Source organism: Falco rusticolus, chromosome 7 (genome assembly GCF_015220075.1).
Source record: "Falco rusticolus isolate bFalRus1 chromosome 7, bFalRus1.pri, whole genome shotgun sequence".
Classification (NCBI taxonomy): domain Eukaryota; kingdom Metazoa; phylum Chordata; class Aves; order Falconiformes; family Falconidae; genus Falco; species Falco rusticolus.
The window spans coordinates 36356746-36377962 of record NC_051193.1 but is presented as its reverse complement, the minus strand read 5'-3'; the positions used below and the strand labels follow the sequence as shown (position 1 = coordinate 36377962).

The 21217-nt window shown below is 40.4% G+C and overlaps 1 protein-coding gene across 12 annotated transcripts in view; it reads right to left on the bottom strand.

The window, feature by feature from the left end:
• CDC42BPB (CDC42 binding protein kinase beta) overlaps positions 1-21217 on the bottom strand; it is a 98624-nt gene that overhangs the window by 23713 nt on the left and 53694 nt on the right. For all 12 annotated transcript variants that reach the window (XM_037396177.1, XM_037396181.1, XM_037396178.1 and 9 more), the window contains exons 7-21: positions 19139-19339; positions 17074-17322; positions 16008-16087; positions 14842-15008; positions 14622-14741; positions 12626-12759; positions 8372-8614; positions 6620-6730; positions 5911-6155; positions 5631-5736; positions 4950-5074; positions 4032-4137; positions 2165-2313; positions 1456-1550; positions 1289-1368 (exon numbers count right to left, since the gene is read on the bottom strand). In XM_037396177.1, the coding sequence (XP_037252074.1) occupies positions 1289-1368; positions 1456-1550; positions 2165-2313; positions 4032-4137; positions 4950-5074; positions 5631-5736; positions 5911-6155; positions 6620-6730; positions 8372-8614; positions 12626-12759; positions 14622-14741; positions 14842-15008; positions 16008-16087; positions 17074-17322; positions 19139-19339 (2211 nt within the window). The remainder of the gene's footprint in view (positions 1-1288; positions 1369-1455; positions 1551-2164; positions 2314-4031; positions 4138-4949; positions 5075-5630; positions 5737-5910; positions 6156-6619; positions 6731-8371; positions 8615-12625; positions 12760-14621; positions 14742-14841; positions 15009-16007; positions 16088-17073; positions 17323-19138; positions 19340-21217) is intronic.

Sequence of the window (21217 nt, the reverse complement as noted above, 5' to 3'; positions counted from 1 at the left end):
AACTAAATTAACCCAGAGCAGATGACACGGACTATCTTTATAGATACACGTGGAAAAAAAAATGGTAATGGAAGTCATTAAGTACAGTATCAGCAATCTTAATGTAATTCATCAGAAAATGCCACCTGCATTTCCATAGCAACTATGTATTTATTTCAGGACCTGTAGAATGGAATCTTGATTAGTTACGGGCTTGATATTCCACGTTACTGATTTAAGTATATCTGGTACTTTTTAAAGGGATGTTTGAAAACATCAAGGTCAGTAGATAAAAATTATTATTCAGATACTAGCATAAATCATGTTTCTCTCTTTCCCTTCAACTCATCCACATAGTACATCTTGCTGCTTCAGCAAGAAAGCCAGAGTGGACATTTTGTGACTGGGAACAGCACACACACAAAGTGTATGCAATATCATAGCATGTCCATAGGTTTCCTTTTTAGCAACAGTGACAATTTGGGGGAGGGGGGAAGACATATTTCAGATACAAAATATAATCATACTGATGAGGTTTTAACCTGAGCCCCTTTAACTCTGCTCCATAAACTTAACAGATTATTCTTTCCAGTTCAGTTGGTTTTATCTTGAACTGTCTGTATGTTTTGCTAACAAACAAAAAAACCAAAATAAAATCTTCACAGATCAAGAGTTCATGAAGTAAGGAAATGTGAGTCAATGTTGCATTTAACAGCTGCTTCCTCTGGGAATGCACAAACCTTTTCAAGTGAAATGCACACTTGGAGCTGTGATTTGTATGATTAGTTTTCCAAGGATCAGAGGGTGTGTGATGATAAACTTATTAAACCAACATCTGTGGGTCCTCTGATTCTCCTCCCACTTCCATCTAATCTAACCACTCCATTAAGATCTGGAGCCAACAGTTTTACATATCTGCTTAAACGCTCCTTGAACTGTGTAAATACTTTTTCTTATATTAACCAGCATCTTCCCACTGCAAAACATTTAATCCCTTATTTGTAACAAGGTGTGCCAGTCTTCCCCAAAAAAACTGAATATATATTATTTAGCCAAACATTTGAGATAAATCTAAACAAAGAAGCTAGAACGGGAAATAATTAATGTGAACTTCTGGGAATATTTCCCAAAGGTGCCAGCTTCTCTACAAAACACCAAGCAATCTCACATCTACTGGGCATTCAATTCTGTGTCACACTAATTTGGCTAATACACCAAACACGCCACACAGTGCCCAAGTGTTACTTTTATGTAATAAAAATATAATTCAGTTATCACATTTTAATAGTTAATTTATGTAATCACTCACTCTGAAAGTCAGATCACGTGCAAGAGGAGAGGTGTTGAAATATTCAAAAATGGAATCTTGAAAGTCTGGAAGTTTGAGACCTAAAACCCAAAGCAGAACAGGCTTAGCTAAAAGGCAACATCACAAGTGGTGTTAGAACTCTGTTAAAACATGGTAATTTTAATTACCTGAATCTGTTCTGTATTTTTCTTCTAGCTTTTTCTTCAAACCTTCCATCTCTTCCAACAGTTCCCTATTTTTTGCTTCTGATTCCTTTAATTTACTAAAGCAACAGAATATGATCAAAATGCAAACTGAAATATCTCAAAAGGCAGGAATGCAAGTGCACAGAGTTGTTAGTTTCTGGTCATACATGTCAGAGTTTCGGAAGATGCTTTTTCTTTTCTTTTTTGGAGGAGTGGTGGTGGGCTTTTTTTAAATACCTTTTTTTTAAATGCTGATTAATTTTATTTTTCCCCTGAATAGGCACCTTACTACTTGACTAGACAGTGAAAACTGTACTTGAGACTCACGCTGTCATTGCAGATATCTGCCGAACAAAATTATTCTAATAGCAGTTTGGCTTCTAATTCCCAAGAATGTCTGCTCTCCAGGTAGTCCAAGAAAAGGTACTGAATTTGCTCTGACACCTTTTTCCTCAGGTGCCTGAGATCAGTGTCTATTTATCAAGCTACTCAGAGCAGTGAAACATTTACTTGAAGAAATGTTTATAGTTCTCATTCGACTATGTAAGAACTGTAAGTCTGTAGAATGGGATCTTTTTGGCCAAGTCCAATATCCCAGGCACAAGGGGCCATTTTAAGAAAATTGTTACTAATCTAATCAACAGTTTAGAGCAGTATGATAAAACCTAAACAGAATCAAAGCTCTTATTACCTTTCAAAAGACATGTTTGCATCTTTAACTTTTCGTAGCTCTTCTTGAACCAGTTGTTTAGCACGAATTTCTGCATCCAGGGCAGACTGTAATTCCAGCCTAGCTGACATATCCAACTTCTGACTGCGTCGCACTTTCCAAAGTGGATCCTGTTGCATTAAGTTATTGAATATTAATATCAACATCAACTGTCTAAAGATATTCCTGTTCTTGTTCGAAGACATAAATTAGCTTTCACACCAAATCAGATAATGCTGTTTTAATTAGTCATGGGCACTATACCTGCTGCATGGAAATCAGTCAATAGTCAGGCTTTGTTACACGAAAACAAAGTAACAAGCAATTTTTATGGTCGTTAAGCCACTAATACAATAAACTTGAAACCAAAATGCTGGATTACTGAGTATGGAAGCCAAATTGAGAGAACCCATTGAAAATGGCTAGTTTTCATTGCCCAATCTAGAAAAAAGTATAAAACTTGCATACTGGCATATTGAATTGTCAAACATGAGATAAATGTCAGTATTTAATGTAAAATGTACTTACATAAAACATACAAAGAGTGGCAAAATCACAGAAAAAAATTAAATAATCCAGTTCTTGAGATACCCAAGATACCTACAATGTGTGCCTAAGTAATTCTTACACTTACTAAGTAGCATACACTATACTTCTGCATACGCCATGCAATTCCACCCTACTACCCCTGAAAAGCTAATATTCCAAGCTTTTCCAGTCATTTTTCAGTGTGGACTACATTTTTGATATTCCCTAATGGATGCTTCTCTATTCACACATGAAGTTGCAAATAACAGTCATGAAAACGAGAGGCATTTTTTTATGTTGAGAAATAAATGCCTTAGATCAGGTTCTGCTGAAGTTACAAAACCAGCTGTAATACAAAGAACAGACAGCATTCTTTATTCTGGCAGTAGCCAAGAAGCAAATGCCAACTGCATTTGATCTGATCTTTCTTCCTATAAAACCACTCAAGATTACAATTGTCTCTTAAAGATGTAGGCAAATGTTAGCTCATAGGAAGTTATAGCTTTCTCTTATTCTCGCCTATTTGTAGGTTTGGAAGGAGTAAGTAATTTCTTATCCGTATAAACCAGCAGCAGATGGACTCTTCGCATGGCAGACTGTGCTGACTGGCATTGCTAGGGTCATGGGCTTCCATGACTTGCTGCAAATGGCTCTCCCTTTCCTGATGCAGGTATTTAGTACCTGCCAAGGCAAAACAAGTGTTTTTGTCTTTAAAACCATACTCCTTTGTGAGAGCTCTTGTTTTGCAGATGTTTTGGGGAATTCATGTTACTATTGTATGTAAAAATTATGGCATAAAGTCTCATTGTTCTGCACTTAAATAAAGCTACTTAAATAAAGCTCTCAGTGTGTCACTAGTTTGTAAAAATATCAACCAGCTAATACTTGGTCAGAAAAGAAAATCTGCTTTTTTATCTCACTGTAACAGCAATTAAAATTATTCACTTGCATCTAACAAGGTGAAGTACATTTCTGTACTCCCCTTTAATGGTTTAAGTTATTATTTCTTCTCTCTTCTGTATTGTTTAAAGCAGTTTGTTATGGCAGATACTAGTATGAAACAACCATCCCTGTAATTATCAAATTCTGATCAGATTGTCCCTGCCCATGGCAGGTCATTGGAACTAAATGATTTTTGAGGTCCCTTCCAACCCAAACCATTCTGTGATTAGCTAGATGGATTTCTCACAAGCAATAGATAAAAACTGGAAAGCAGAGGATTTATTATAAAAGAATTCTGATTATGAACATATAGCTGGAACTAAAAATGTAGCTTCTTAAGATATCCCCAGGACAGCCTGAATGCCTGCTGTTTTCTTACCAGTGTTCGTGACCCCAGACTGGAACTTCTCAATGATTCTAGTTCTTCTGTCATCTTGGAAGCTAATGCTTGGAGATAGCCACGAGCATCCTTCTCATCACTTACCCTGTTGTGTAGTTACAAAAAAACCCTTAATTAACAGTTTCATCACTCATAGCACCAAATACTGTGCGACCAAAATCAGAGTGCCTGCACTGGATTTAGGGACACAACAGAAATGGACAGAGCAGGGAAAAGTCTCCCAGCAACAGAAAACTGAATAAATCTTAGATTGCCTGCTTTAGGTTTTTCTTTTATCTGATTCTCTTGATTGTGGCAGTTGCTAGGGAAACTGAAGTTTCCCTTCCACCATCAGCAAGAGTTCTGCAGAGATTTACTGTTATTGTTTGGAACATGATCTGCATATTGCTTGCTCAATTTTTATAAGGCTACCTTCAAGTCCTTCTTGTCTGGCATACTGAAAATACTTGCACACAGCTTGCTAAAACAGCAAGTAACAGAGGGAAGAAATGACCTGTGAATTAAGTCCACGTGCTTGTCTAGTACAACTAGTGAGGTTCTATACGTTAACATGGACCTTTTAAATCAAGACTATCTTCCTGAATGAATTTATCGAAATATTTCAAATTGGGTGATTTAATGATCGCTTTAGAGACAGAAGCAAGTTGACAGCAAAACTCTGTTCTTTGTATTTAATGTACTTGTACAGTACTGACAATTTCACTTGTCAGTACTATTCAGCAATACTAGAAAGCAGAAGAGAAATAGCTAATCAGCACACAGAAGTACTATGCTTTTGTTGATCCCAGACACAGAGAAAAGGGCCTTGCTGTGTGGGGGGGTGGGGGGGGTGGGGTGGGGAAGCTAATCAGTATTTGAAGTTGAAAGTGGCCATCTAGATCTCTAAAGAGCACATACCACTGAATAATTTCTGCGATCTGAGCTTCCCAGTGAGCAACAGACTCCTTTTTTGCTGCAAGGTCTTGGAGCTCATCTTCTAGCTGTCTGTTCTGTGCTGTTAATTTGTCCACAAAGGAGCAGAGCTGAAACAGAAGATGTCAGCTTCAGACTTTTAAAATATGCGTATGTCTACACACCTATAGAATCTGAACAAATAAGACCACACTCTGCTATCTGGAAGTTCTAACACAGACCAAAGAAATGGGAGGGGTTCTTTTTTTGTGGAACCGGAGATTAGCTCCTGAGCATAGAACACCATATTGCCAGTTCACACAAACCAATCCAAAACAAAGGAAAAGAAAAAGCAGGTATAGAGATCATCAAGAGGAATGAGGTGCAACTGTAAGTCATCAGGAAGTCAGACAGTCTTTGTAAATGCTTCCCTCTCTGTGCAGCCTTCATGAAGAAATCAGAAAGTGGTGCCCTGAGTTGTGGGAATCAATCCCACAAAGAGCAGTACTGAGATGCTGCAGCTACTATTTAGATCTCTGACATTTATATGGTGAAAAGGACATTTTTAAAATTCTGATACTGCCTGAACATTCACAGATCCTGTTCTGATCAACGAGTAGACTAATTCAACATCAGAAAGTAATGAAGAATATTATTTTGTTTAAACGTCCTTCCTAAAATAATTACCCGTTCGTTTTCTGTTGTTAGCTTTTTGTTATCTTCCAAGAGCATAGATCTTTCACGCTCATATTTCTCTTTCATTGTTCCTACCGCTTCCTCCATTTCACTGTGCCTAAGGACAAGAAATAGAAACACTTATACCATAACATTCTTGAACATGTAGACTGGGATTTTTAAAAAGGAATCAACAGAGTTAAGGTGAAATACCAACCCGCACAGATACCTATGTAATGCAATACACAAAACCCAGAAATCCCTAGTTAATGAATCATGCCCAAAAGCTTACCTCTCTCGCTTTGTTTTCTCTAATTTATCCTTTAATATCATGATTTCTTTCTGCAGTGCAAGTTGATGGCTCTCTGAATCATGTACTTCCTTTTTCACATTTTTCACTTCCAAAACATGTGATGCTTCTCGTCGAACCAACTCCTCTTCATAGAACAAGATTTTCTTTTCCAGCTCAGACTTAATTTTGGAAAGCTCCTGCTGATGTTCTAGTGTGGCACCTGCTGCCCGGCCTCCCTGCTTCAACTGCAGAAGAAGAAGAGAAACTATCAGGAAGAGACTATAATCTTTATACTTTGGGAATATTATTTAAAATTGGAATTGTCCAATCGGTGGCACTTGGGAAAAATTTTTATTTGGACACTGAGTAATTTAAAAGGTACCTGCCTCTGCAAGCATTAAGCCCCATAAGTGACTGCTCTGCTTACATGACGCTAATAAGGGGTTCAAATGGGTTACAGAACAGATTTGTACCATGCTGGTTTAGTATCTGCTAAGAATTTACATAAACTGGACATTTTCAAGACATTAGTGTCTGATGAAGCAGTGAAGTGTTTCAAGCAAAAAAAAAGCAAATAAATCTGAATAGGTTAGGCCAGGTTTCCAGTAATGCCGTAGTTTTTAAGTTTCCCACAGGTATTAACAGTTAAGTAAGCAAAAATATTGCAGGTCCTGTGCCACGAGTAAATATTTGTCACAAAACATGTAACCTTTAGAGCTTCCAGTTCGTTTTCCAGTTGTTTGGAGAAGACCTCACTGTGCTCACGAAGCTTGCGTTCTTTTGATGCTTCTGCTACAACTTCTTCAAGTTGGGCTTCCAGCTGTAACAATAGCAACTTTAAGTCATTTCAACATTAGATCGTGCTATCTGTACCATTCATTTCCCTTCCTCCGTACAGATGAGCAGCAAGTTTTCCTTTATTTCTATTTTACATTACACCACTGTAACAATCATCTCAATATCGTAACAACTTGTTTACCTTCAGTGATCCAGACATCCATCTCATGCAGTAGAACTATTATTACATGACTTTTTGTACCAATATGAACTAGGCAAGTATGTGCAGGGATAACTGCAGAGCTTCTATTAATGCTAAGAGAAGGAATGGTGCTAGGAAGTCATTGCAGTTGTGAAAAAGTCTCTCACATTTACAGGTCAGCCCCATGCCTCATTATCTGCTAATGCAGTTTAAAAATCCCAACCTTTGAGACAAATTATTGCAAGATACTTCAGATACAAACACTGAACAATTTTACCTTGCAATTATGGAACAAAATAAGCTTCATCATCCATTTATTGACTTCAGAAACTAAGGCGACTTTTGCAATTCAAGCAATAGTGGCACAGTTTTAAAACCTGACAGGAAGAGTAAGATTTGTTTTTCTGCATTTAAATTCAACTGGAAATATTGTTTTTTAAAAGGATTGTATTTAAAATTATGGGCCAAGATGATGAACTTACAGACTATGTTCTGAATAGAAGACTGATACAGCAGTTAGAAAAGGGAGAATAGAGAAATTTGTTAAGAACAAAGACAGGAGATTGTAAAAGCCCTCCATGGAAATATTTACCTGAATAAGCAACAACACTTGAACGCCTGCTGCGCTCCACTCTAGAGACGAGATGTCACAACACTACGCATCAAATATGGTACCACAGCCTTTTTGCCTTTCCCAGTTAACTAGCACTTCATGGACAGAAGTCTGAGAAACCACCTCTTACTACGTTTTCATAGACTGCCCTTGAAAAGTTTTCTAGCAATGTTTATAAAACTCTTGAATTTAATTTCATCCAGAGAATACATAAAAATTGATGATTTTTCATTGATTAAAACACTGGGTTAACCGCAATAGTTGTTTCTTATGCTCTCTCCTGGTTATCCACTCCATCTTATGTAAAACTATAAACTACGTAGAACACTAATTGGAAATTCACTTGCTTAAAGATATTACATGCTCTACAATGACTAACGACAGAGGAAGGAAAACCATATATTTAGTCTGTATCACTATTCCTCCCTCCAGCTGAAGAGAAAAATTCAGTTAGAAGAAGTCATCAAAATACTCCAACCAAAGCACATGAAGACACTAAGCTTTTTAGGTTTCAAGCTGACTATGAGTCAGAGTCCACAAGAAGCAAAACACAAGAACTAAGAAGCTGGGCATATAGCAAGAATAACTTCCTCCAGATTAAAGTCAGCCTGAGCACAAACAACAGCAGCAAAAAAAGACAGATGACTTGGTTTGTTTCCTGATACATCAGTAAAACATTGAGAAACAAATTCAAGATCTATTTTGTGGACTGTAGCAAAGTTATATAGAAGAGTTACTGGGATAATTTCTTACAGATGAAGACAAAATAAATTATCATGAACAGTCCCAGTTTTTCAATGCAATCACGTATGAGAAACTGGATAAGCAGCAGGTGAAACACATTATTGTTAGCTATTTTATCAAGCTACCTCTTTTCTCATCTTCTCCGATTTACGGATGTCCTGTCGCATAGCATCAATTTTCTGCATGCTCACTTCCACCTCCTCTTCTTTGTCGCGAAGTTGCCGGGACAGCTTCTGCTTTTGAGACCGCAAGTCTCCCATCCTCTCACTGAGCTCAGAGAACTCCTGCACAGCTAGCTTTCTTTGTTGGTGGGCATCCCTCAATTCTTTGGATTGTGTCTTTAATCTCTCTGAGGCTTCTACAAGTTGCTGTTTTAAATTAAAAAAATATCATTAAAAGAAAAAAAAAAAAGGATCTGAATTCCATATATTCCTTCCAAGAAGAGAGGAACTGGACCTAAATAAACATGACTTGAAAGCTCAATCACCTCACATAGCTTCTAATTCTTAATTTACACACCTTTTTTTTTTTTACTGGCTAAGCAGCTGCAGTAACATACCAAGACAGCATTTATTGTGCTTCTAGTGTGGCAGCTCCAAGAGCACCTTTGGTGTTCCAGAAATCATTCTTATAAATCTGATCACACAAGGCCACCTCACTTCTAAATAACTATAGATTACCACCATGTACCGGCACAACAGTAGTCTTTTCTAAAGCAATGTTTGAGCACACAGCATGTTCAGGGCAGCCAAATACACTGTACCAGCACTGAGATGCTGCAGCAAGTCTTGTAGAAATTCTTCAGAAAACTGAGGAAGATTCCTTAGAACAAACTGTGAAGGTCCAGTACTTTAATTGAAAGTATGAAAGTTGTTTCCTTTACAGCAAGTAGTTTAACAAAAATTAACAAGATGAAAATACAGGTTTATTTTCTACATAAAATCATTTGAGAGTAGGAGGAAAAAATATAAGAAAAAGAACAGAACTAGACAACAGAATAAATGTATACCAGCCAACAGACTTCTAAAAATTTCTGCTGTTGGTAGCAGTATTGCAGAAGCATTTATTAACTTCCCAAAAGGGATGTGTTCAAACCAGGAAGAGCATATTTGACTTCTCTGCTACTCATACATTCAGGTAAATAACTCTTAACAGTAGTTAACACATAGAATAGAGACTGTTAAATTCTAGCAGAGAAAAACCCCAGAGATTTTGGGCCATGGATTGGGTTTGGATCCATCTAAATGCCACGTGAACAATAGGTTGCTAGACTTTTCTAAAACTAGCTATTTGAATACAGGTAGCTTGTTCTGATATCCTTGAAAGTGGTATGTAGTATATGTAAACCCCTATTTACTGTATTGCAAAGTCTTTTCCTGACTTAAACTAAGATACTATTACATTTCAGGCAGTGGACAAAGGTGTAGTTTACATAACAGTAAATAATCTCAGCAATTACATAAAAGTCATCCAGCCTTAAGCAGTAATTGAACCTTTTGGCATTACAAAGAGTAAGTGGACTCAAGCTGCAGCAGTGACCTAGCTCTATTAACTCTTGAGTATGTATGCTTTTTGGTACTACAGGATTGATAACTAGCCATACATCCGAGTTTAACCCCTGTGTATATAATCATAGAATCATTTGGGTTGGAAAAGACCTTTAAGATCATCAAGTCCAACCATTAACCCAGCACTGCCAAGCCCACCACTAAACCATGTCCCTACACATCTTTTCCACACCTCCAGGGATGGAGACTCAACCACTTCCCGGAGCAGCATGTTCCAGTGCTTGACAACCCTTTTGGTGAAGTAACTCTTCCTAATAACCAGTATAAACCTCCCGCAGCACATCTCATCCTATCGCTTGTTATCTGGGAGAAGAGACCAACACCCACCTGCCTACAACCTCCTTTCAGACAGCTGCAGAGAGCAAGAAGGTCCCCTAAGCCCCCTCTTCTCCAAGCTAAACAACCCCAGTTCCCTCAGCTGCGCCTCGTAAGACCGGTGCTCCAGACCCTTCACCAGCCCCGTTGCCCTTCCCTGGACACGCTCCAGCCCCCCCGTGTCTTTCCTGCGGCGAGGGGCCAAACTGGACACAGGATTCCAGGTGCGGCCTCACCGGTGCCGAGTGCAGGGGGACGGTCACTGCCCCGGCCCTGCTGGCCACACTGTGTCTGACACAAGCCAGGATGCTGTTGGCCGCCTTGGCCACCTGGGCACGGTGCTGGCTCATGTCCAGCCATCACCCAGCACCCTGAGGCCCCTTTCCACCGGGCAGCTTCCCAGCCTCTGCCCCAGCCCGCAGCGCTGCCTGGGGCTGGTGTGACCGTGCAGGACCCGCACGGAGCCGGGTGGAACCTCCTACAACTGGCCTTGGCCCATGGATCCAGCCTGCCCCCATCCCCCTGCAGAGCCGCCTGCCCCCCAGCGGGGCAGCGCTCCTGCCCAGCCCGGTGGCCTCTGCAAACCGACTGAGGCTGCACTCGATCCCCTCGGCCGCATCGTCGATAAAGAATCAAACAGGACTGGCCCCAGTGCTGAGCCCTGGGGAACACCACGTGTGACCGGCCGCCAGCGGGATGTAACTCCGTGCACCACCGCGCTCTGGGCTGGGCCAGCCAGCCAGCTTTTCACCCAGCCAGCCTGCGCCCAGCCAAGCCCTCAGCAGCCACTTTCTCCAGCAGAACGCTGTGGGAAACGGCGTCAAAGGCTTTACCAAGGTCTGCGTAGACCAACATCCACAGCCTTTCCCTCATCCACTAAGCGCGTCACCTTGTCACAGGAGATCAGGTCAATCAAGCATGACCTGACCTTCATAAACGTGTGCTGGCCGGGCACGGTCGTCTGGCTGTCCTGTATGTGCTGCGTGACGGCACTCAGGATCATCTGCTCCATAACCTCCCCTGGCACCGAGGTCAGGCTGACAGGCCTGTAGTTCCCCAGATCCTCCTTCCTGCAGATGGTGTCACATTTGCTAACCTCTGTTCACAAGCAACAGGTTCCGCAAGAGCCTTCCCTCACTGGCTCCCTCGCCAGCTGTTCCAGGCAGTTGTCTTCCACACACTACAGAAACATCCTGGACTGTTTCCTCTCTGCTATGTCGTATTTCCAGGAGGCACCTGGTAAGTTGAAGTCCCCCACAAGAACAAGGGTAGCAATTGCGAGACTTCTCCTAGTTCCTTGTAGAATATTTCGTCTGCCTCTTCATCCTGGTTGGGTGGCTTAAAACAGGCTCCCACCACGGTATCTGTCTTGTTGGCCTTCCCCCCAGTTTTTAGCCATAAATACTCAACCTTATCATCACCACCATCAAGCTCTAGATAGTGAAAACACTCCCTAACATAAAGGGCTACCCCACTGCCTCTCCCTCCTTGCCTATCCCTTCTGAAGAGTTTATAGCTATCCACTGCAGCACTCCAGTCATGTCAGTCATCCCACCATGTTTCTGTGATGGCAGCTCTATCACAGTTTTCCTGATGTACAATTGCTTGCAGCTCCTCCTGTCTGTTGCCTGTGCTGCTTGCACTGGTGTAGATACACTTCGGTTGGGCTGTTGATCCTGCCACCTTTTCGTGTTGAGAAGCTCAGATTCCTATGTGACCATACTCAGGCACTTTCATAGTTTCAAATACGTCAATACCCTTTGCATCTTTGCTCTGCATGGATGTCCATGTCTTGCCTCCACTGAGATGGCAGACCAAAAACCTTGCTGTCAAACCATCCCTCAAACATTGGCATACCACCCCCAGGCTTATCTCAAGTGAGCCTGGTTTTATCCCTTTCCCCCTTAAATCTAGTTTAAAGGTCTTTCAATGAGCCCCGCTAACTCTTGTGCAAGGATCCTTTTCCCCCTTGAGACAGGTGTACCCCATCTGCTGCCAGCTGGCCTGGTGTCACGTAAACTGACCTGTGATCAAAAAACCTAACATTCTGTCAGTGACACCAGGCTTGGAGCCAGGTAGTGATCTGCTGGCTCTTCCTGTTTCTTCCCTCCTCATTCCCTGCAACTGGAAGGATAGAGAAGAACACTACTGGTGTTCCTGATCCAGTAAACCCGAGGCCCTTAAGCCTCTCTTGATTGCCCTCACACCTCTACTAAAACAGTTAGGAATAATTCAACAGTTAAACTAAACCCATTCTTTAGGTGTTCCAGCAGAACACTTAAAAAAGATGACATAAGATGCCTATCAACTTCCAAAAAAAAGAAAATGTGCTACTTTGGAAAATGACTATAGTGTTAATGAAATCAACAGGTTCACTAACATTCAGTATTGTTTTAAAAAGCAGCATCTAAAACACCAAAAGTGCAATCACAACAGAACTGTTCTATAACTACTTTACATGGCCATTTTTAAATATATCTAGCTTTTGATCAATACCTTATGAAGGTCCTCCTTTTCTTGCCGCAGTACTCTGCACTGTTTTTCTAGTCCTTTTAACTTGTGTATAGAGTCTTCATGTTCTTGTCGAAAAGCCACTGCATCCGCAAGCTGTCCTTCCAGCTTGCTTATATCTGTAGATTAATACATACTAAATGTAACTGGTCCAAAATTTACACCAAAATAAAGCAAGCAACATTACTGAAACAAACTGGTATTACTTTCCTGGGAAAATCAACAACTTCCCTATTCCCACCATTTTAGACAGTTTAAGGTAATTTTGGGGCACTGACATCTCCAAATAATTTTAATTTTCTCAGACGATTAAAGAAACCCTCCCAAAGACTGTGATCTCTAAGTGAAAAAGCCTTAGCACAGGGCTTTGTTTAATTTTTGAGGAATATAACTTCTAGCCCTTGAAAACATTAAAATAAACTTGAGTTGTTCTAATTCCAGTTCTAGCAATTTGTCTCCTAAATAGTTTTCATTATATGGCAAGCAAGGCTACAGTCAGTCATTAGTGCATCCAGCAAAACAGGAAAGGATTATTTATTTCCTAGAGTAGATATGAACTAACGATCTCTGAATGGAATACCATCCTGCACGAGGCAGGCTGGAGACCCAACTGCCCATATTCCTGGCAGGATGTTCTCTTGGTAGTTCCCTCTTTACTCTCAAAGAAAATTAAACAAATTTGGTTTGCAATTATCGCCTTGAAGTGCAAACTAACCATGTTTATATACCTCTGCTCAGTCTTACGCCTGGTAAGAAAACGAGCTACCATTTTCCGTTTGGTTTTAATTACTACTTCTTTTAAACAAATAAATAACTTGCACAGGGAATAACTGCCTCACTCAAATTCCACTGATGTCTGTGGCAGAACAGGAAATTAGGCCTATGTATTCAGGGACCCCAAGCACTGCTGTAACAATTAATGTATTATTCCTTTTCTCACTTCAGCACGAACCTCCTCCCACTCTACATGAACCAATACTACTTCTTTTTAAGCCAGATCATACTGCTAGTTTTTATATTTAACAGGACACCATTGGCTGAAGAGCCAAATAAACCTGAACCATTTGCAGAAGGAATACCTTAATCTATTTGGACTCAAACCTAACTCCAGAATAAACAAGAATAGCTTTTTGGAAGGATAATCTATGTAGGAGAGCTGAGCTGATCTTTACAATGCATGCACCTACAAAGGGGGTATATTGCCAAACTTTGGGGGACGGGGTCAGCATCAGCAACTCAGCATCTGAACATTTACGCTGTAGTATAGGTCCCCTATAAACCTCTCAGCCAAGTCATTAGGATTCACAGCTACTGTTTTGTTTATCACTAACTCCCACTTAAAAATTAGCGACTACCCAGGAGGTTTGTACGGATAAACTAATAGCATTGTCAAGCAACAGATTTTCGGTGATCTGGATGAGTCAGTTTTCTCTCAGGACAGATGCCAATATTTTTCTGCAATGCTCAGTGCTTCCTAATTAATGCATCACCAGACAGAAACATAAAGGGAGCAGGAGCTCAGAAACATTTAAATGTGAACTATTATTATACATCCCCCCACCTATCCCCTTATGTTACTAAAAAGCAGCTAGTATTCTCTCCCCACTGTCTCTTACACCGGCCTCCAAGCAAAATTCCTCCAAAACAACACTCCTCCCAAAAGGGAGGAGTAAGAAAACAGGATCTCCTGAGATTTTTAGGGAAGCAAACATCACACAAAGTATTTAACTAAACTCATCCACACAATTCATTGTATACTAGACTTGCCATGCTAGTATATGCTATAAGGGCAAGCAAGTGGAAGAAAAAGTGCTCAGCTGGAAAAACCAAAATGCCTTTTACTACTGAACAAGACTTTTAAAAAATGTTTTTTTAGCACCTCAATAACATTAATTCTACTTATTGCAAAAGCACAGTACATAATGTTACTAGGAATAGAAAAATAAATTGCTTTACTATAATTACCATGCCAGAGGCTTACCTGTTAATTTGTTCTTCAACCGTTCAATTTCTTCATTTAATTTTTTAATCTCTTTATCACGGCTTGTACTTACTGTAACACACACTGGACCTTGGAGGTTCTGCATTGTCTGTGTAGATTCTTAAAATCAGAAAAGAAAGGAAAAGGTTTTCAATAAAATACATTCCCAGTTCCTCCTAATGAGCAGAACTAAGAATCCAAACAAATATAAACCACTAACCTTGCAGTTTTCTGTTCAAATCCTGCTTTTCTTGCTCTAATTTCCGTATTTTCTTTTCATAGCCTTCTATTTGTGAAGTGTTCTTTAAGTCACGCTGCACATCTGTATCTTTGGTTACAGTGTCAGACTGCATTGCACTCTTTAGAGTGCCTCTATCAGATAAAGAGCTGAAAACAAATACATAAGTTGGAACATTTTAATAAATACTCACAGCAGTCTACAGCAGTGACATGCGGGATTCCACCAAATACACACCTTAAAGTTACAAAAACAATTAGTGCAGTAATTGTTACTGTTAAGACAATTGTCAAGGTAGACAAAGTTGTTATTCCCTAGCTACTGTGTATGCTGCTGTAGAACTACAGTGTCTGCGTTCAGGGCTTTGATGATGTGGATGTACGTTGACTTTACAAAGTGTCTGAATGATTGAAAGTGTCAACTCTCCCATGCCAAAGGTTACTACTGCCTGACAGAAAAGCAAGCAGGTAAGCGTGCCTGCACTGAGCATGCTGATGAAAAAATACCCAAAAGTTTAAAGTGTGACAAAGATAGATTTAAGTTAAGCCACATGATCTCACTGAAAAGCATGAGATGTGTGTACTGGGTTCTTTCTGAAATAGTATTGCATGGGGTAACACACACCTCAGCAAACGGAAATAATGGAGTAACAAACAGGGCAGAATAACTTTATGATCAGACACAAGTATACATTTGAGGGATCTCTGAAGTCAGATGGAGACCATTTCAAAGATGTGCAAAGTGAGCCACTTTGTCCATGCTCAGAACCATCTGTGTTAGCTTAGCTTACCAGCAGGACTTTGAAGCAATAAGCTAATCCTGGACTACTCCTGGCAGACATTAACATGGACAAGACTTGTTCTCAGGCTCTGAATGCAGGAACAGCAAGTTTGTACCTCATTTCAAGTGACACATCTAGTCCCTTAACTTTCATTCATTTCAAATAGATAAAATATTAAATACACAAGGATCTAATCTTGGCAAGCATGATCAAAGTATGTTCATCACTTGAAAAAAAAGGGGATAAAGGTTTTTCTACAGGTACACCTATGGAAATCAACCTTTCCACATGTTTACAAAAATGAGAATTTACTAGAATTAGCTGCAATTGGGAAGCAAGTTTAATGAAAAACATATCATTTGCTTACCTATCAGTTGTGTATGTGAACCCAACGAATGGTAAATGCAATCCAGAAAAGCCTGTATGAGAACTTGGTGGCACCACATCCTGCATGAAAAGAACATGCATGAAAACCTCAAAGAGAACCCCTACAGAGCTAAAGGCATTTGATTTAGCCTCAACAGTTAAAGACAGACAATTAAGGGAAAGACTTTTCCTAACATATACCAACTGAAACTGGCAGCTATGCTCCGTTGTACAACATTCCATTGTCCCTGAACGAACTTTGTTTTAGATTAGGTCACTTAATATAATGACCTGAATTTAGGAGCCTCTTGAACCAGCACTTGAAGGGCAGCATTTCAACAAGGTCAAGGCACAATGCAATCAGTAAAAGAAAATGTGAAATTTCAATTCCCTAATTAGAGTGACCTGACACCAAAATGCCTACTGTTTTCATATGCTAGTTACTGTTAGATATGTAATCAAAAAATGTGCCCAAAGGTCTTCATTTCTTGGAATAAAAGCTGATGAACAAATTACCACAAAAGCCCTCTGCTTCTCCTGACCCGAGTCTGTAAAATACTACACAACAGAAACAGAGGAAGGGAACACCAATGTCCCCACTCCAAAACCACAACCTCCTGGTTCTTAAGTCAGTGGAGAAGTACCAGCGTGAGCTCTCTCACCTGGACAGCTGTGACTACAAGCTGCATGGGGAATATATGTGTATTTCTAAAGACAGATATATTTATTTTTTTCATCACTAAAAAGGAATCAATCCAAATACTAGCTCCTTGCAAAGGTAAACTAAAAGGGCAATTACCTTTTTTTTTTCCCCACCTAAATATGTTTTAACTTTGACTGACCATGTAACAATAGTCCGTTTTGGCAACTGCTACCATTTAGAAAAGCAGCTCACGATTTCTGACAATGCAAAATGTCAAAGGGATGAAAAACTTGATTTTTTCACATTCAAAATTACTTATTTTTCATCTCTTACATTACTTGTTTTGAAATAAGTTCTCACTACTACCTCACAGTGCAGCAAGGTTGCACACTTGCATTAGTAATATTTAAAAACAAAGACTCACTGGATTTCTTAATACATCATCATCTACATCAAAGTTTGAGGTGTCAGAAGGACTGCTAACATCTGGAATGTAAGGTGCTTCTAGGTTTCGGATGTTATCCCAATTAAGTCCCTCAAAAAATGCATGAGACTTAAAATCCTCTATTCCATTCTGTCCCAGTCTACGCTCCCTGCTGCAGATAAGTCGCTGAATAAGATCTTTTGCTTCTTCAGATACATCTGTAACATGGGATGGAAACTGAAATCGTTCCTAGAAAACAAAACAAATCGAGAAATTTTTAGAGAAGGAATCTATTACATTCAATAGTAGTTTCAAAAAGAACATGCTAAATTACACCAATGAAACTGTTAATTAATAATAAAACGCTGTTCTTCTAATTCCAGTAAGCAGTGGTAGAGCATAATGCAAAACATTCGGTGACAGACTTTTTGTCTTAAAATGGATTTTGAGGACAAGTAATCATTTCTCAATTTCTATAATACAGATCTGTTCAAAACTAACTGCAATTACAGTAACTATTTGAAAAAGCAGACTTTTTTTTTATGACATACAGGAATTTTGACACACTACGATATATTAAAGATCATACAATAAAGGCAGATTCTCACTGGTATTCTTAGTCACAGACCCACTACCTCCCGAAGATGTACTCCTTGAGATTTTATGATTTCAACTCTTCAAACCCCATGATGGTAGTCAATTCTTTACAAAATGTTGTTCTATTTAAGGATGTATTCTTCTAATTTATAGGTTAAATAACTGTTTTTCTCACCCAAATCTAATCTACATTTAGCAAAGACTTACATTATCATAAACAAAAAAACGATCTAAAAATTGTACTTACCACTAACATTTGAAATTACTCTAGATAAAAATTGGGAAAAACTTTTCTGTATTTTAGCTTGCTACTACTACCACTGTATAGTCAGGAAAAGCTTTTTGGTTTGTTGTTTTTTTTTTCCCAATAAAGGACAACAGCATGTATGTACCTTTTGTAATACAACTTCTCGAATTTAAAATGAGATTAGGGACCAAACCAGCATAAATGAAATTAAACTTTAAGCTTCTGTTGAAAAACATACAATCGTATTGATTGTGTATCCAAGTAAGATTAAAATATTAAGTCTGCAGGATAACAGCTTCAAAATTCTTCCCAAATAAGTTTAAGAGCCAGATAGCCAGAGTTTACGCTGGTTACATTTGCAACCAGTTAGCTCACTGAAGAAATTAAAGCAAGAGAGAGATTAATATTCATCACAGCAAGGGTGTCAGCTCTGGCAAGGATTTCACGTCTTGTCCATCACTGCTTCACTGTGAGAGCACAGCATTGAAAACACCAGTAAACTGCACTCATTCTGGGGAGAAGAAAATGCAACAATACACCCTATGCAACAGCTTCCGGCTGCCTGGGATGAGTATGCACATAAACACATCCTCTTAATATAGCTCTTGAAAGGACACCATGAACTAGTTTAGTTTACTCTTCTCCAATGTTCACAATGCACAAAATGCACTGAGAAATTCCAACACTTCTCTGCCACTTTGACCCTGGACAAACCCCCGACCTCATGTCCTTCATGCAGCTCAGCTTCATGCTCTTCTACCACTTCCACTCTGGGCAGCTCCCCCCGACTCATGTTCTTCATGCAGCTCATGTCTACACTGGTTGACTTGCCTGTTCCCCTTTTTGTACTCAGTATGACAGAAAATGTGCACAGCTGTGTAAATAATGCATTACTTCATTTCTCTTGCACAGTCCAGAGGAAACTTTCAATGCGCCTAACACAAGATTTGGCTTTAATTTCTATTTTGTGATGAGTACTTAGATTTTCCAACAAGAACATTAGCATTTAGAGAGAAATTCCAGTATGACAAAGGATTAAATTTCTGCAGTTCAGAGAGACAAATGCTCCTAAAACCTGAACCAACAAACCTACACAATATGGTCCTATAACATCATCAAAAAGCAAAGAACTACTATCACTTCAATATCTTTAAGTGATAACAGTTTCTCTGTAAACATTATGAACTCAGTGAATACATAGAGATTTAACATAGCTCTTACTTCATGATTCATAATCTTTCCATAGGTTTCCACTAATGACTCTGCATAAAAGGGTGTTTCACCATACAGCATTTCATACATGCAGACACCCAATGACCACCAGTCACATTCAGGCCCATATTTTCCCATTCCATCTTCCATTGCTTGCAGTATCTCCGGGGAGATGTAGTCAGGTGTACCCACGGCTACAGATGACTGTACCTTAAAAATAAGGCAAATATAATTCTCGTAATTTTTATGGTTCTCTCAGCAACTTTCTCACTCACACACTAGTATTTCTGCCCAGGACACATGATTTTGGAGAAGTTATAAAAGCACAGCAACAAAATAAATATTACGAAAGTATCAAAGACTTCAAAGATTAAGTTCCAGTCTACTTCTACATAAAATTGGTTAATATATTTTATTAGGAACACAGTAGAAACCCAAAATAATCACAGCTATTGTGAAAGCAGAAAGACAAGAGGAGAGTATGTTTTGCCTTTGTGTCAGTTTGTATTTTAAAACTGCAATTGGCTGCCAGAAATTGAAATGAAAAACTAGTAAATACTGAGTTCAAGTCCTATGCCCCAATTTTACAGTTTCATTTGAAGATCACAAAACGAAGTCCTTGGGCAAACAGTCCCCCTATTTTTATTATGTCAGAAAGTGGTTTAACGCTTATTGCATAATGTGCAATTGGATTCAATACAGGGATAAGGTGGGGAATTGCCCTGTGGCCAAGTATTATGGAAACCCTGACCATCAGGGCAGTGGCAGAGCAATTCTAATCTCTAGGAATATGTTCTCAGGCTTCACATAGAGTTCTAATGGCTCCTTCCAATTTATTTTGCACTTTAACATGTTAAATCCGTGGCAGGCATTTTATGATTACAGAAACTCAGCAAGACCTGAGTTTATGCCAAAAACGGTGAACAATGTTTCATGCCGTATGTTGCCAGGACTGACACCCATGCAAGCACCCTAAACTAGACAAACCAAAAAATGTCACGAGTGATTTAGCTTTTAGGGGTGTATTCAATCTGGTGCACAAGATGCCCAATTACCACAATGTTGCTGTTCTATTTGTAAAAAGCATATAAACCAAATTGCTTACTAATGGTAGAATCATAGAATCATTTAGGTTGGAAAAGACCTTTAAGATCATCAAGTCCAACCATTAACCCACCACTGCCAAGCCCACCACTAAACCATGTCCCTACACATCTTTTCCACACCTCCAGGGATGGAGACTCAACCACTTCCCGGAGCAGCATGTTCCAGTGCTTGACAACCCTTTTGGTGAAGTAACTCTTCCTAATAACCAGTATAAACCTCCCGCAGCACATCTCATCCTATCGCTTGTTATCTGGGAGAAGAGACCAACACCCACCTGCCTACAACCTCCTTTCAGACAGCTGCAGAGAGCAAGAAGGTCCCCTAAGCCCCCTCTTCTCCAGGCTAAACAACGCCAGTTCCCTCAGCTGCGCCTCGTAAGACCGGTGCTCCAGACCCTTCACCAGCCCCGCTGCCCTTCCCTGGACACGCTCCAGCCCCCCCGTGTCTTTCCTGCGGCGAGGGGCCAAACTGGACACAGGATTCCAGGTGCGGCCTCACCGGTGCCGAGTGCAGGGGGACGGTCACTGCCCCGGCCCTGCTGGCCACACTGTGTCTGACACAAGCCAGGATGCTGTTGGCCGCCTTGGCCACCTGGGCACGGTGCTGGCTCATGTCCAGCCATCACCCAGCACCCTGAGGCCCCTTTCCACCGGGCAGCTTCCCAGCCTCTGCCCCAGCCCGCAGCGCTGCCTGGGGCTGGTGTGACCGTGCAGGACCCGCACGGAGCCGGGTGGAACCTCCTACAACTGGCCTTGGCCCATGGATCCAGCCTGCCCCCATCCCCCTGCAGAGCCGCCTGCCCCCCAGCGGGGCAGCGCTCCTGCCCAGCCCGGTGGCCTCTGCAAACCGACTGAGGCTGCACTCGATCCCCTCGGCTGCACCGTCGATAAAGAATCAAACAGGACTGGCCCCAGTGCTGAGCCCTGGGGAACACCACGTGTGACCGGCCGCCAGCGGGATGTAACTCCGTGCACCACCGCG